Source organism: Megalobrama amblycephala, linkage group LG18, assembly GCF_018812025.1.
Source record: "Megalobrama amblycephala isolate DHTTF-2021 linkage group LG18, ASM1881202v1, whole genome shotgun sequence".
Classification (NCBI taxonomy): domain Eukaryota; kingdom Metazoa; phylum Chordata; class Actinopteri; order Cypriniformes; family Xenocyprididae; genus Megalobrama; species Megalobrama amblycephala.
Genome location: NC_063061.1, coordinates 28,739,596 through 28,754,455, shown reverse-complemented (window position 1 = coordinate 28,754,455; position 14,860 = coordinate 28,739,596). Strand labels below are relative to the sequence as shown.

General features: G+C 34.2%; 2 protein-coding genes across 3 annotated transcripts; one reads left to right on the top strand and one right to left on the bottom strand.

The window, feature by feature from the left end:
• Nucleotides 1-88: 88 nt before the first annotated feature.
• On the bottom strand, nucleotides 89-10,702 carry nudt2 (nudix (nucleoside diphosphate linked moiety X)-type motif 2). 2 transcript variants are annotated; one of them, XM_048165261.1, is made up of 3 exons: nucleotides 10,684-10,702; nucleotides 1,852-1,978; nucleotides 89-1,386 (listed from the first exon to the last, which is right to left on the bottom strand). In XM_048165261.1, exons 2-3 carry the CDS (start codon nucleotides 1,973-1,975, stop codon nucleotides 1,067-1,069), a joined length of 444 nt encoding a protein of 147 aa, XP_048021218.1. In that variant the 5' UTR covers nucleotides 1,976-1,978; nucleotides 10,684-10,702; the 3' UTR covers nucleotides 89-1,066. The 2 variants fall into 2 exon arrangements, with proteins under 2 accessions (XP_048021218.1, XP_048021217.1); XM_048165260.1 differs by lacking the exon at nucleotides 10,684-10,702 and adding an exon at nucleotides 2,646-2,793.
• Nucleotides 2,810-5,555, top strand: rfesd (Rieske (Fe-S) domain containing). The gene is given in 5 exon segments (XM_048165259.1): nucleotides 2,810-3,297; nucleotides 4,610-4,771; nucleotides 4,774-4,791; nucleotides 4,981-5,015; nucleotides 5,128-5,555. Coding segments are annotated over 4 exon segments (501 nt in total). The 5' UTR covers nucleotides 2,810-3,297; nucleotides 4,610-4,641; the 3' UTR covers nucleotides 5,446-5,555.
• Nucleotides 10,703-14,860: the final 4,158 nt, after the last annotated feature.

Genomic DNA, 14,860 nt, shown 5'->3' with positions numbered 1-14,860 from the left:
ACAAAAGCACATGTAAAATTAAAAATAATTGAACTCAAATTAAAAATATGAAAACTATAATATATAAATAATACTAAAACGGCACTGGTTCATGAGCAGTGGTTTCATTTACTGGTTTCATTTGAGTTAATTTAGGACAATCTGTATGATGCAAGAGTTAGCAAAATAACTTGCATACAATTGATACATTTCTGATTCACTCAATTACTAGTTACTTAAACTGCAACATCGAAAAAATGTACAGTATGTGGAGAGGCTTTTGTGGAAACAAAAGTGACAATTAGATTGGATAATTAGGTGTATAAAAAGTGTCCAAGGTCCACAGTGTCATCCCAAGACTTGCCTTAAAGGGACAGTTTACCCAAAAATGAAAGCTCTGTCATCATTTACTCACCCTCAAGTTGTTCCAAACCTGTATGAATTTCTTTCTTCTGTTTAACACAAAAAAAGATATTTTGAAGAATGTCGGTAAGCAAATAGTTAATGGACCCCATTGACTTCCATAGTTTTTTTGACTGTTAGGTTACTCATACTCTTCAGAATATCTTCTTTTGTGTTCAGAAATTCAATTCAACTTAAGGGTGAGTAAATGATTATAAATCTTTCATATTTAGGTAAACTATATACACAATTTAAGCTTTATGAAGCACAATGTTGATAAAAAATGTTGAAATGGTGTCAAAATGCACTTACAAGCATGCTACACTTCCATTTTAAGTGTTTCAGTGCGTTTTTTGTAGGGCGACTCAATTATTTTCTGTGGTAATTAACAGCTTTCCACAGATGGCGTCATTAGAGCTTAACTTGTACTGAATCCGGAACCTTCTTTAAAATGAATGGAGGCTTTGTTTTGTTTGTTGGTGGAGATTTAGTAGTTGTGAGTTTATCTTAACATTTTTAACCATGTGGAAGCAACTTCTTATGAGTTCAAATTAAATTCAGCTTAGCAAGTAGAGATGCAAAAAGGACGGAAGTAAAATGTCTCTTTACACATACATAATTTTATAAAGATGAATGCAAGTATTCAACTCTGCCAGTGTCTAAATGTCAAAACCAAGTGTAAATGTCACTGTTTGCACTGTGTTTCTAGATACCGCTGTGCTGCTGTAAGTGTGTCCTGTAAGTCCTGGTATTTTGCCAGCTTGCAGGCTTCCTCTAGTTTGGCCCAGCGGTAATCCTGGTGTTCCTCTGAAAGAATGACCTGTGTGTTTGGGTCACGGAGCTCTGCCAACCAGTAGAGGACTTCTTTGTCCTTTCCCCGGACCTGATAGCGCAACCTCTGCAGGAAGCCATCGACCATACGCAGGTGATCTTTACCTAAACCCGCTTCTTCCTGTGTTTCTCTCAGGGCGGTGGTGAAGTCGTCCTCTCCAGGGTCAACATGACCTTATAGGGGGAGGACAATGTTATTCTTTCAGTAACAATACTAAGAAATTGCAGATAGCCACATGTCTCTGCATGGGTCTACTGGTACTTTTTTGCATTTTATTTAAAATTTAGAATAGAAAAATGCAATACACTGTTAAACTCCATGCTTATTAGTGTTTAAGTTAAGCTCTAAAGGACTTAAACACCAGTACTTGTGGCAGCGGTTATGGTTTACTTTAATTCCTCTGCAAAATGTTACTTGAACTGTAAATCTTCAATTCAATTGAGTATACTTATTTTCTTCTGGTAATGCATTACGGACCCATTTTCTGTTAGTAGAAATAGACTTTATGTTGAAAATAACCCACTATATGATCTTTTAAATTGACAGAGCTAAAGTTAAAGCTAGTGGTTCCAAAAGAAATTGACAGTTCAGTGAGTTCAACAGTAAAAAAAACAATCATAAGAAACTGTGAGATGCACCTTTGGGTGGTGTCCAGTGGTGTTCCCCATAGGACGTCTGCAGTAGCAGGAACTCTATATTATCAGGGGGATGGTGCTGGGTCAAACGCCGAAATATGACAAATCCACATGCCCGCAATGCCATAACCTAGAAATACACAGTCTAGTAAAGCACATGCAACTGTCTTTTCTATTAAAATGATACATAATTTGAGATGTGACAATGTTTGTGAAGGCCTTTCATAGCTGATTTACCTTCTAGATATTGGATGTTTTTTTATTTTTATTTAGTTTTAAGAATAAAAAATGCTTTGAAGCACATGCAACTGTCTATTACAGTTTAACATATAGAGGTTTCACTGTGCTTTCTAAAAGGAAACTATCATGTGCAAAATACCCAACATATATGTATACTTTGATTTGTGAAATCCAATTGATTTGTTTAAACCAGATCTTAGCAGGTCTGTTTGCTGGTTTTACAAGAGTTTCAAAGTCATTTTTATTATAATTTTTAACACGTCGCATGGCAATGGATAAAAATGAAAAACAATTCCTTCAGGAAAACAACAGTGAAGTACAAAGTTTGGTCACAAGTCTTTTAAACCACTTGGTTTAATATGATTTTTTTTCTCCCTCACATGTAATATGACCTTCAAAGCGTTTTCAGTCATTTAAATACAAACTGTGGGTTAGAAACTGTGCTCGCGTATGTGTAACATGCATGTACTTCCTAATCCAGACTAGACAGCAGGCTACCATTCATTAGCCGCTCTTATGCTATGCCTTGTTTTAACAAACGAAATAACTCCACTTACGTCTAGTCGGTAATGATTTTATGTTCCTTTTTGTTTAACAGATGCGACAAAACCTGGTTCATTAATGAGCGAATGGAACACGGAAAAGTGCCTAATATGTAGGCTACTTTCTGTTTTGATGGCACAGCTGCGCAACTGCTGCGCAAAGATGATGTTCATGAGTACGCAGTGTGAGTCGCTCTATGATTGGCTCCCTCAGTGGTAATTTAATAGGAGTCTTGACTTTTTATTGTCTGTTATGAAGAGAAGACGCATATAAAGTGTGATTTGGATGGGAAAGAACGTATTATTTAAAAGTGTTTTTAAAGAAATAATTGGTTTGAATAATATGATATGATAGTTTTAGCAAATTAATTACAATCAAATGCAGCTTTTTTAAACTTGCCGTTGGTATCTTAGAACTCTATGGAATTACCTTTGTTCCATAGAACTCGAAGTGTATGAATGTGTCAGTTAATGGCGTGTCGTTCAGTTTTATACATTAAACAAAGATAAAGTTAAACGCGTTGAGTGGGTCCTGATCTGCAGGGCTGATAGGGCTGGTCGCTACACCCGGTGGGCTCGAGATAACAGGATCCTTCAGACCAGAAGATACTTAAACGTTATTTGACGCACGTTTCACAAGAGTCACAACGACCAAGACAAGAACAAGGTAAAACGTTTTTAAAATATTTGCTCAGCAATGTCCATATGTATTAGCCTATATGTACAGTTAAAAAGTTCATTTAAATGATGGATTAAAGTATCCATCTATTTAAATCCATAATTTAAATGATGGATTAAATTGATTTGATACATGACAATGTTTGAGAAGCCTATGATAGCTGATTTATCCTATGGATATTGGACTTATTTTGTATATTTAATTTTATTTGTAACTAGTTTAGTTTGAGAAGGCCTATGGTTCATATAATATTGCACAAACACTGGCTCATGGAAAAAAGCCTAATATGCAGGCAGCTTTCTGTTTTGATTTTATATATATATATATATATATATATATATATATATATATACACACACACACTACCAGTCAAAAGTTTGGAAACATTACTATTTTTAATGTTTTTGAACGAAGTCTCTTATGCTCATTAAGACTGCATTTATTTCATAATAAATACAGAAAAAACTATAATATTGTGAAATATTATTACAATTTAAAATTATGGTTTTCTATTTTAATATACTTTAAAATTTATTTTATTTCTGTGATGCAAATCTGATTTTTTTCAGCATCATTACTCCAGTCTTCGGTGTCACATGATCCTTCAGAAATCATTCTAATATGCTGATTTGATACTCAGTTATTATCAATGTTGAAAACAGTTGTGTTGCTTAATATTTTTTTGGAACCTGTGATACTTTTTTCAGGATTCATTGATGAACAAAAGGTTAAAAAGAACAACATTTATTCAAAATATAAATCTTTTCTAACAATATAAATATTTACTATCACTTTTTTTTATCAATTTAACACATCCGTGCTGAATAAAAATATTGATGAACAGTAGTGTATCTTGTTATAAAAGATTTCTATTTTAAATAAATGCTGATATTTTTTTTGGACTTTTTATTCATCAAGGAATCCTGAAAAAGTATCACAGGTTATAAAATAATATTAAGCAGCACAACTGTTTCCAACATTAATAATAAATCAGCATATTAGAATGATTATTGAAGGATCACGTGACACTGACGACTGGAGTAATGATACTGACAATTCAGCTTTGCATCACAGAAATAAATTATATTTTAAAGTATATTAAAATAGAAAACCATTAAATTAAATTGTAATAATATTTCACAATATTACAGTTTTTTTTCTGTATTTTTCATCAAATAAATGCAGATCTATCTATCATGTTGTTACTTTGATTTTATTTATTGAAACTATTTATCATAAAATTTAGTGACTAGTAGGTGGATTGCATTGATATAAGTGAGTTAAAAAACTCTTTTCACAGAAGACATAATCAAAACGTCAGCCACCACATCCATGGATGAAAAGAAGCCTTCTCGTTTGTATTTTATCGGCAAGAAAGAAGATCTCATTCAGGCCAAGAGAACGACTGTAACTCTGGATGGAAGAGACGTTCTTATTATATATCATCAGAGAACGTTCTATGCATGGATCTGCAGTGTTACCGTGAGTAGCATGAAAAGCATCTTTGCTTATTTTTCTGCACTAGAGGGAGACAAAGTAGCAGACTGAGCACTGTAGCATTGCTGTTGAGCATGTGTGCCAATAACACTAGCAGTAAAAGCCCAGAACCAGAGGTCATTTACTCAGGTCCGATTATTGTATATGTCTGCTAATGCCACTTTTTTCAAACAGATGCTGGCAGTACTTTGGAGACAGGAGATATTGAGGTAAAGCCATTTCTGCTCAAGCAGCTGAATCAATGAGTGATCCATAGATGCACTTGATACGCATTGTTACCTCCCATGTGAACTCTGACCCTGTTTAATGTTTCATGCACAGGAAATCAACAACAAGCTCTGTATTGTGTGCCCAAAGCACAAGTATAAGATCACTCTGGCTGAAGGCGAGGGGTTATACAAGGCCAAAAACCCCACGGAAGCAGTCCCTACCCTGCGGTGGTATTCCAAAGGCATAAAGCAAAGAGTGCACAAAGTGACGGAAGTAGACGAAGACATCTTTGTGACGTTGTCCACTTGCCCTGGGTGGATTGAGTCAGACTATTATCAGACTGAGAAGGGCAGGGCGGAACTGAGAAAAGCGCAGGAGTCGGAGGATGGAGAAGAATACGTGAATGCAGATGAAGATGAAGACGTATAGTCTGGAAGCAACAGTGAGACGAGAGCTTCAAAGATCCTAAGGGAACTGCATAAATTAAGATTGATGATTTCAGAGTCAGTCTACTTGAATAAAACTGCAGTTTGACATCATGAATCACAGTAATATCATACCCTTTTTTGTGACAGTGTCAGGCTTTCTGTACATCTCCATAATTCACAGTGATGCCCGTATATATATATATATATATTACATTTATGCATTTGACACCATCCAAAGTCACTGCTTTCAAAGCATACTTTTTGTTATTAGTTCATGCATTTCCTTGGAATGCTCTACTGTTTTAGTTACAAGAATGCAATAATAATAGTAAAAGATGTTCAAAATAATTTTGGAGATGGTTTGATAAAACACTTTTCTCGTATTATGATGTCTTTGGGTATAACAGAAAGTTGGTACAATCTATTTTCAAGCTGTGAGCTCATATTGACATTGATAATGCCATGTTTATTTTAGCAAAAATGTCAATTGATTCTTGCACAAATATTTAACTTGGCATTCAATTATTATTTCATGCATGAAATATACTAAAGAGAAATAATGACCATCAACTTCAAGCGTAGCAGAAAGAGTAAATGGCAAAGTGCCAGAAATTAGACATCTTGGCATACATCATAATTAATTTTCATATTATAATAAATAATTCCATTTGTTTGGCTCCTGCATGCCTACGTCGTTCATAATTGTGTAATTATGTGAGGGCCATTGCTGGAATGGATTTATAATACATAGTCTATGTTGTCTAATTGTCTCTCATCTGATAAACTGACACATGAAAATTGCCACATTAGACCCAGCGGAGCACAACTCCAGACAATAAAATAAACCCCATGTCAGTCACAAATCCATGTGTCTTCTAAAAGAGACCCATGGATGCCAAGTCCACGGTTTTTCCATGGATTTGGGCTACTTTTGAACTGTTGTTTTTTCCCCTGTGGGTTAAAAGTTTTGATATTGCATAACTTATATTTAACAGAAATGCTTGTATTGAAATGTTATATTCTAGCAATGATAAATCTGAACTAGATGTACTGACGATCAGTGGCTAGATGTTAAAGGGTTAGTTCACCCACAAATGAAAATTATGTCATTTATTACTCACCCTCATGCCGTTTCACACCCGTAAGACCTTTGTTAATCTTCGGAACACAAATTAAGATATTTTAGTTGAAATCCTATAGCTCCGTGAGGCCTCCATAGGGAGCAATGGACACTTCCTCTCTCAAGATCCATAAATGTACTAAAAACATATTTAAATCGTTTCATATGAGTACAGTGGTTAAATATTAATATTATAAAGCGACGAGAATATTTTTGGAGCGTCAAAAAAACAAAATAACGACTTATTTAGTGATGGCCGATTTCAAAACACTGCTTCATGAAGCATCAGAGCAGAAATGAATCAGTGTGTCGAATCATGATTCGGATCGTGTGTCAAACTGCCAATGGCTGAAATCACGTGACTTTGGCGCTCCAAACAGCAGATTTATAACGCTGATTCATAACGCTCTGATGCTTCATGAAGCAGTGTTTTGAAATCGGCCATCACTAAATAAGTCGTTATTTAGTTTTTTTGCCGCTTTTTATAATATTAATATTGAACCACTGTACTCACATGAACCGATTTAAATATGTTTTTAGTACCTTTATGGATCCTGAGAGAGGAAGTGCCCATTGCTCCCTATGGAGGCCTCACGGAGCTATCAGATTTCAACTAAAATATCTTAATTTGTGTTCTGAAGATTAATGAAGGTCTTACGGGTGTGGAACGGCATGAGGGTAAGTAATAAATGACAGAATTTTCATTTTTGGGTGAACTAACCCTTTAAGTTTTGTGAAGAAGGGCCACTGGTGGGGAGCTTTTGAGCTGTGTTTATGATCACTACAATATAGTGGTTTTCAATTTGCAATACAGTGACTGTAAAATATGTATTTTAGGTGTGGGAATGGCATATTTTGAGTTTTGATATTTGGGATATGGTCATTAGGCTACTTTTGGGCTATTTTTATGATTGGCCATTGGGCTAGTTTTGTTACACAGACCTGGCAAACCTGTCTCCTTACTGGCCTTTATTGAATACTTGATTCTGATTGGCCAATATATCATGTTGACTTACATTACTGTTCAAAAGTTTGTGGTTGGTAAGATTTTTAAAAGATTTTTCAAAGAAATCTCTTATGCTCACTAAGGATGCATTTATAGATTAAAAAAATATACAGTAAAAACAGTAATATTGTGAAATATTATTATACTTTAAAATAAGTTTTCTATTTTACTATATTTTAAAATAATTTTAAAGCTGGGTATTCCTTCATAAATCCTTATAATATGCTGATTAGGTGCTTAAGAAACATTTTTTAATATTGTCAATGTTGAAAACAGATGTGCTGCTTAATATTTTTGTGGAAAAAGTGATACTTTTTCATGATTGTTTTATGAATATAAAGTTCATTTTAAATCTTAACATTTTAAGTGTCTTTACTGACACTTAAAATCAATTTAATGCATCCTTGTTGAATTAAAGTATTATTCGTATTTCTTATTATGACCCCAACTTTTGAATGGTATCTTTATTAATTTGCAGAGTTGCCGTGTAATAAGGTCCTCATCAGTCAGTGTGATAATGCTAAATAGCAGTGGTTCCCAAACTTTTTAGCGTGGAGTACCACCTGAAGGCATTACCATCCTTCCGCGTACCTCCTCTCTTCCACTTCGACTGCAGTCACACCTTTACCATTAAGGGACAATATTTGCCCCCTAAATTGATTTTCCAGTGCATTTTTTTTTTTTTTACCTTTATGAATAACTTTATAAAATAAATAATGTTTTAAATAAAAATGTTCAATAGAGAAATATGCAATGATGGTAAAACTAATTAAAACTTTTAAATATTAAACTAAAACCGCCAGTAGGTGGCAGCAAGTCACTGTTTTTATGAGTGAGTCATCGAGTCATTCATTCAGTAACGAAGCAAGTGACTGTGAATGAATCATTGAATCATTGACTCTCACAATTCGTTCAAAGCAGCAGAATTGTTCGCGAAACACAGACGTGTGTAGTAGTTCTACTGTGGTTTTCGTTATTATTTCATTGCAAAATAGAGTAAATACTGGCAGTACTGTGTTTAAAATGTACGTTTTGTTTTTTGACCTATTGTATAATAATGTCACGTTTGCAGTCATGTGGATATTTGAGAACAATTGCATTCTTGCTCATTATCATCATTAAATACAAGAACTCACACAAGGTATGTTTTTGTACCGGAGGAAGTTTGAGTCTTAAATCGAAATTAATTTATTATCTGTGTCTATATTTGTTCTTCATGTAAGTAAGTGCTAAATCCACACTTTTACACTGTCGAGAGAACGACAGTAATTTAGCGCGATTTAAGGCAGCAGATTCGGCACGCAATCAATCATATGCATGCTGCTTGTGTGGATACAGTCATTTTTGACTGCAAATGATGAGGTAATTTGATTAAATGTACTGGATTTACGACATTTTGGCAGTTAGAAATACATGCTCTATTTTAATATTATTTTAATGTAGAATTAAATGAACTACTCAGCATTTTGTTCGCGTTCCCCCTTTTGTCACCTCACGTACCCCAGTTTGGGAACCACTGCTATATAGTATTACAAATCCTGCAACAATATCTGGGTGAAAATACCATAGCATTCACTAGTTTAACAAAGGATAAACCATGCAGCAGTGTGCTGAGTAAGTTAAATTTATTAAATGATCCAGAATTATTGATTATGAATCTATTTAGCTGAGAGCAGAATAAGCTCATATGGTGCCTGTTCAACAAATCCCATGTTTATCTCTTACAACAAAGAAAGGACAAGAAAACACACTGATAAGTATCTTGACTAACTAGATTGGCAGATATCCATACTCTTCTCATTCTGCAGTTATGGACTTATCTAAAAGAAAAGACACAAAGCTTGACGGTACAGTTACTGTAACGTAATATCCTCCTTAAACAGGGGCCTGTTGTCGTTTAATGGCTCTGAATGGACTGTTTTTCCCGTTCTCAATGAGGAATAATGTGTGTAGCTTGTGTAAGATCAGGAGTTACACTTCCCTGTGGAGTGATTGTGATCTCTGGGCCAAGAATGTACAAGACAGGCACGTGATTGTGCATTGGAGTAGAAATAAGATTCTGCATGGCAGATGACCTACAATAACCCACCCTGCCCTTTAGAAACAAATGTTCTCAATGGTACACAAACCAAGCAGCCTTAAAATAGCATATACACCTCTCAGCAATGCTTGTAAAAAGAGCATGTTTTATTATTTATTCCAGCCTGTTGACAAACAGAAATCATTTCTTTTAGCTCGTACAATGGAAAGGACTATAGCTTGATGTCTGGTATGATAAATCCTCATTAGATAATGAATGAATTTTGGAAGTTTGGAATTACACTCTAAAAAATGCTGGGTTAAATTAACCCAAATTGGGTTAAATATGGACAAATCCAGCGGTTGGGTTAAATGTTTATTGTTTATGGCTGGCTTAAAATTAACCTAAAATAGGTTGGGAATTAAAGGTGCCCTAGAACTTTTTTTAAAAAGATGTAATATAAGTCTAAGGTGTCCCCTGAATGTGTCTGTGAAGTTTCAGCTCAAAATACCCCATAGATTTTTTTAAATTAATTTTTTTAACTGCCTATTTTGGGGCATAATTAGAAACGAGCCGATTTCAGGTTGCGGTCCCTTTAAATGCTTGCGCTCTCCGCCCCCTCCCGAGCTCTGGACTCTATCACAGCATAAACAAAGTTTACACAGCTAATATAACCCTCAAAATGGATCTTTACAAAGTGTTCGTCATGCATACTGAAAGCATGCGTCGGATTATGTGAGTATTGTATTTATTTGGGTGTTTACATTTGATATTGAATGAGTTTGAGGCTATGGTCTGTGGCTAACGGCTAACACTACACACTGTTGGAGAGATTTATAAAGAATGAAGTTGTGTTTATGAATTATACAGACTGCAAGTGTTTAAAAATGAAAATAGCGACGGCTCTGGTCTCCGTGAATACAGTAAGAAACGATGGTAACTTTAACCACATTTAACAGTACATTAGCAACATGCTAACGAAACATTTAGAAAGATAATTCACAAATATCACTAAAAATATCATGTTATCATGGATCATGTCAGTTATTATTGCTCCATCTGCCATTTTTTGCTGTTTTCCTTGCTTGCTTACCTAGTCTGATTATTCAGCAGTGCACATCCAGACGTTCTGCCCTTGTGTAATACTAACTCCCCTTGTGTAATGCCTCAATCATGGGCTGGCATATGCAAATATTGGGGGCGTACACCCCGACTGTTACGTAACAGTCGGTGTTATGTTGAGATTCGTCTGTTTTTCGGAGGTCTTTTAAACAAATGAGATTTATATAAGAAGGAGGAAACAATGGAGTTTGAAACTCACTGTATGTCATTTCCATGTACTGAACTCTTGTTATTTAACTATGCCAATATAAATTCAATTTTTAATTCTAGGGCACCTTTAAAAAGTTAGACACATAATTACTAGAGGCAACAATAATAATCAAAAGGTGGACATTTATTAATAAGCAATTAAATAAATGTTTATTTCCAACCTATTTTGGTTTCGTTTTAAGCAAGCAATATAGTCATTTTTAGACAATAGTTAAAACAACCCAGCAGGTTGGGCAAACATTTAACCCAGTCGCTGGGTTTTGTCCATATTTAACCCAACTTGGGTTTTTTTTTTTTTTTTCAAAGTTGTATTTATGGGCTTTTTGTGCCTTTATTTGGAGAGGACAGTAGAGAGCAGACAGGAAAGCATTGGGCAGAGAGAGAGGGCAGGATCAGCAAAGGACCTCAAGATGGGAATCAATCTCAGGTCGCCTTGAACGCATTTGTGCCATATGTCGGCGTGCTAACCACTAGGCTATCGGCACGACAACTTGGGTTATTTTTGACACAGCATTTTTTAGTGTATATTTGAAGTAAACTGTAAAAATTGATTTTTTTTTAGGTTGATATGTACATTTTTTGAAGAAAATGTGAGTGGCGCTTGCTGTGGCAAAACTCGGCACTAGGAGTTTTACTAGGATCTTCTGAATGATTGCTATAGAGCCAACTCCCATGTGTATACATTTTTCTGGTGCTGAGATATGACTTGTTTATGTTGCTATATGGTTTCTCTATGTGAATAGACAGTTGCCAGGGTGATATTTAAAGACCACTTGGCAGTCTGAATCAAAAGAGCACACTCCAATGTCTTTATGTTGTTCTGATCCAGAGATATGGCCCATTTGATTTACTGCAAGGTTGCTATGGTGCTCTAAATGGTTGCTAGGATGTGGCTAGACAGTTGTCAGTATGATACCTAAAACTTACTGACAGTCTTTATCAAAAGAGACAACCCACATGTCTCTACAGTGTTTTGATCCAGAGATATCCTACATTACATTTCAGTGGGGTGGTTTCTAGGGTGCTGTAACTGGTCGGTATAGGGCATGGCAAGTTGACCCCATTTATTGGCTGGAGGCTGAGTGAAATGAACTCTCTATGACATTCTGATGTGGAGATATGATGTCACAAAGTAAAATCGCTTCACTTCGCAAGCACCACTAATAAAGTTTTACAAGAAAATACTATTTAGATTTTTCTATTTCATAATTTCACGTTTAATTCAATTTGTTGCTTGCCATTTCTTTGTAATTGTTTGTGAAATTAACTAGCAATTTCTGAATGAAAATTGTTTCTACACTAAATGTTTTTTCAGGTCATGAAATAAAAACACCTCTACAATTCAGCAATCTTCCTACATGTAATGATGATGCAAAGCTTCTCTTTGCGTTCAACGTTGATGGATATGGGATTATATTAGACCTGTTTGGATAAAAAGCTTGTTATGGTAGAATTATAATGATCCTTTCAGGAGATCAGGACAGCATGACTGATGGAAATAAGATGGAATGGGAGCTTAGATTCGCTGCGGCTCAGAAGAGATGATGCTATTTTGGTGATCTCAGAGGGGGATCTGAAGGGTGCTGAGGCTTTTTTGATGTCATATTGTGGCATACAAGGCAAATTAATACACAACACTTGGCTAAAAATAGAAGTGTCCAATTTACTGAAGTAATGCAGCTTGTTTATGAATAGAGTTGTGGGAGTCTAAATAATAATGGCAACAAATTCCTGGAGACGATGAGAACAGACAATAAGACAGCTTTTATTCTTTGTAGATTAGGTTATAGGGTCGAATGCTATTTTTAAACAGCGTTTTCAGCGTCAATATGTCGTCTCAAGGAGATCGACTTTGAATTTACTACACCTTTGTTCTACTCCAGTGGCTCTAGGGGGCCTCAGTTAATGAAAGATGTTTTAAAAGATTGGAAAAATCCTCTTATTGCTGCAAACAAAATTTAAAATGCTTGTGTTGTTTGTACTATTCAGATGCTGCTTGAGCTGAAATTGAAAATGTGAATCATTTTAACAAAATAAGAGAGATCAAAATGCATTATTTTTTATTTAGTACTGTCCTGAGTAAGATGTTTTACATAAAAGATGTTTATATATAGTCGACAAGAAAAAAAAAATAGCTGAATTTATTAAAATGACCCCATTCAAAAGTATCCATTGGTCCTGTGGTTACCTGGATGATCAACGCTTTTTTTTTTTTTTTTGTGATGTTGTTCATGAGTCTCTTGTTTGTCCTGAGCAGTTAAATTGAGCTCTGTTCTTTAGAAAAATTCTCCAGGTCCTGCAGATTCTTCAGTTTTCCAGCATCTTTTGCATATTTGAACCCTTTCCAGCAGTGACTGTATGATTTTCAGATCCGTCTTTTCACACTGAGGACAACTGAGGGACTCAAACTATTAAAAAAGGTTCAAACATTCACTGATGCTCCAGAAGGAAACACGATGCATTAAGAGTCGGGGGGTGAAAACTTTTGAACAGGATGAAGATGTCCCAATTTTTCTTATTTTGTTTAAACATCTTTTTCTTTTTCTTTTTTTTTTTATTTAGCACTGCCCTTTGTACGCAACAGAAGATATTTGCATGTTTCCTGGAAGTAAAATTAAGTACAATTTACCTTGATATTCGAATTCAAAAGTTTTCACCCCCCGGCTCTTAATGCATCGTGTTTCCTTCTGGAGCATCAGTGAATGTTTGAACCTTTTTTAATATATATTATATATACAGTATGTAACCCTGGACCACAAAACCAGTCACAAGGGTCAATTTTTTTGAAATTGAGATTTATACATCAACTGAAAGCTGAATAAAAAAGGTTTCCATTGATGTATAGGACAATATTTGGCCAAGATATAACTATTTGAATATCTGGAATCTGAGGGTGCAAAAAAATATCAAAATATTGAAAAAATCACCTTTAAAGTTGTCCAAATGAAGTCCATAGCAATGCATATCCACTCACAAAAATACATTTTTATGGTAGGAAATTTACAAAATATCTTCATGGAACATGATCTTTACTCAATATCCTAATGATTTTTGGCATGAAAATCAATGTATTGTTGGCTCTTGCTACAAAATATACACGTGCTACTTACGACTGCTTTTGTGGTCCAGGGTCACATATATGTTTTTTTACATTATATGTATATATTCATATTATATATATATATATATATATATATATATATATATATATATATATATATATGTAAAAAATAATTGCTGGTTTAACTTTAAAAAGTAAGTTACCAGGTAAAAATTTAATGCCTAAAAATTTTGAGTTCACTGAAATGAAAAGGCTGAACCACATTAATTATCTAAGTTGATTTGATTTGAAAGAAAAAATGTTGTGATAACAAATCATATATATATATATATATATATATATATATATATATATATATATATATATATATATATATATATATATTCAGGTCCATTATTCAGACACCTTGAACATTTCATTTATTATTACAGTTTATTCACTATAGTTTAAAAATGGTAATAAAATATGACAAGATCTCAGAGTTAAACTGTGTCAGAAAAATTAATCTTAATTATGTCAGATAACACTTAAGCAAAACATGGTCAGGTCAAAGTGTCTTAATAATTTTTGGTTCCAATTTTTTATATATTTTACTGGTAGTCCACTGTATGAAAAACTTTTTGGGTATAATATTTCACAGTTTACTTTATTTTGCTATCCTCACTTACATAAATGAACTATGCACCCACTAATAAAAAAATATTAAAAAATATATCTAGTATCTGAATAATTTTTGTTTTTTTTGGCTATATATATATATATATATATATTTATTTATTTAATATGTGTGTGTGTGTGTGTATTTGTACTGCTTTTTTCTGTTTCTTTTTTTCCAAAAATGCTTTAATCAAACAAGGATGAATTAAATTGATCAAAA

Coding starts and splice junctions, on each gene's coding strand:
- nudt2 (XM_048165261.1), bottom strand. CDS start 1,975: ATGGCATTGCGGGCATGTGGATTTGTCATATTTCGGCGTTTGACCCAG. Junction 1,387..1,851: donor CCACTGGACACCACCCAAAG/GTGCATCTCACA, acceptor TCCCCCTATAAG/GTCATGTTGACCCTGGAGAG.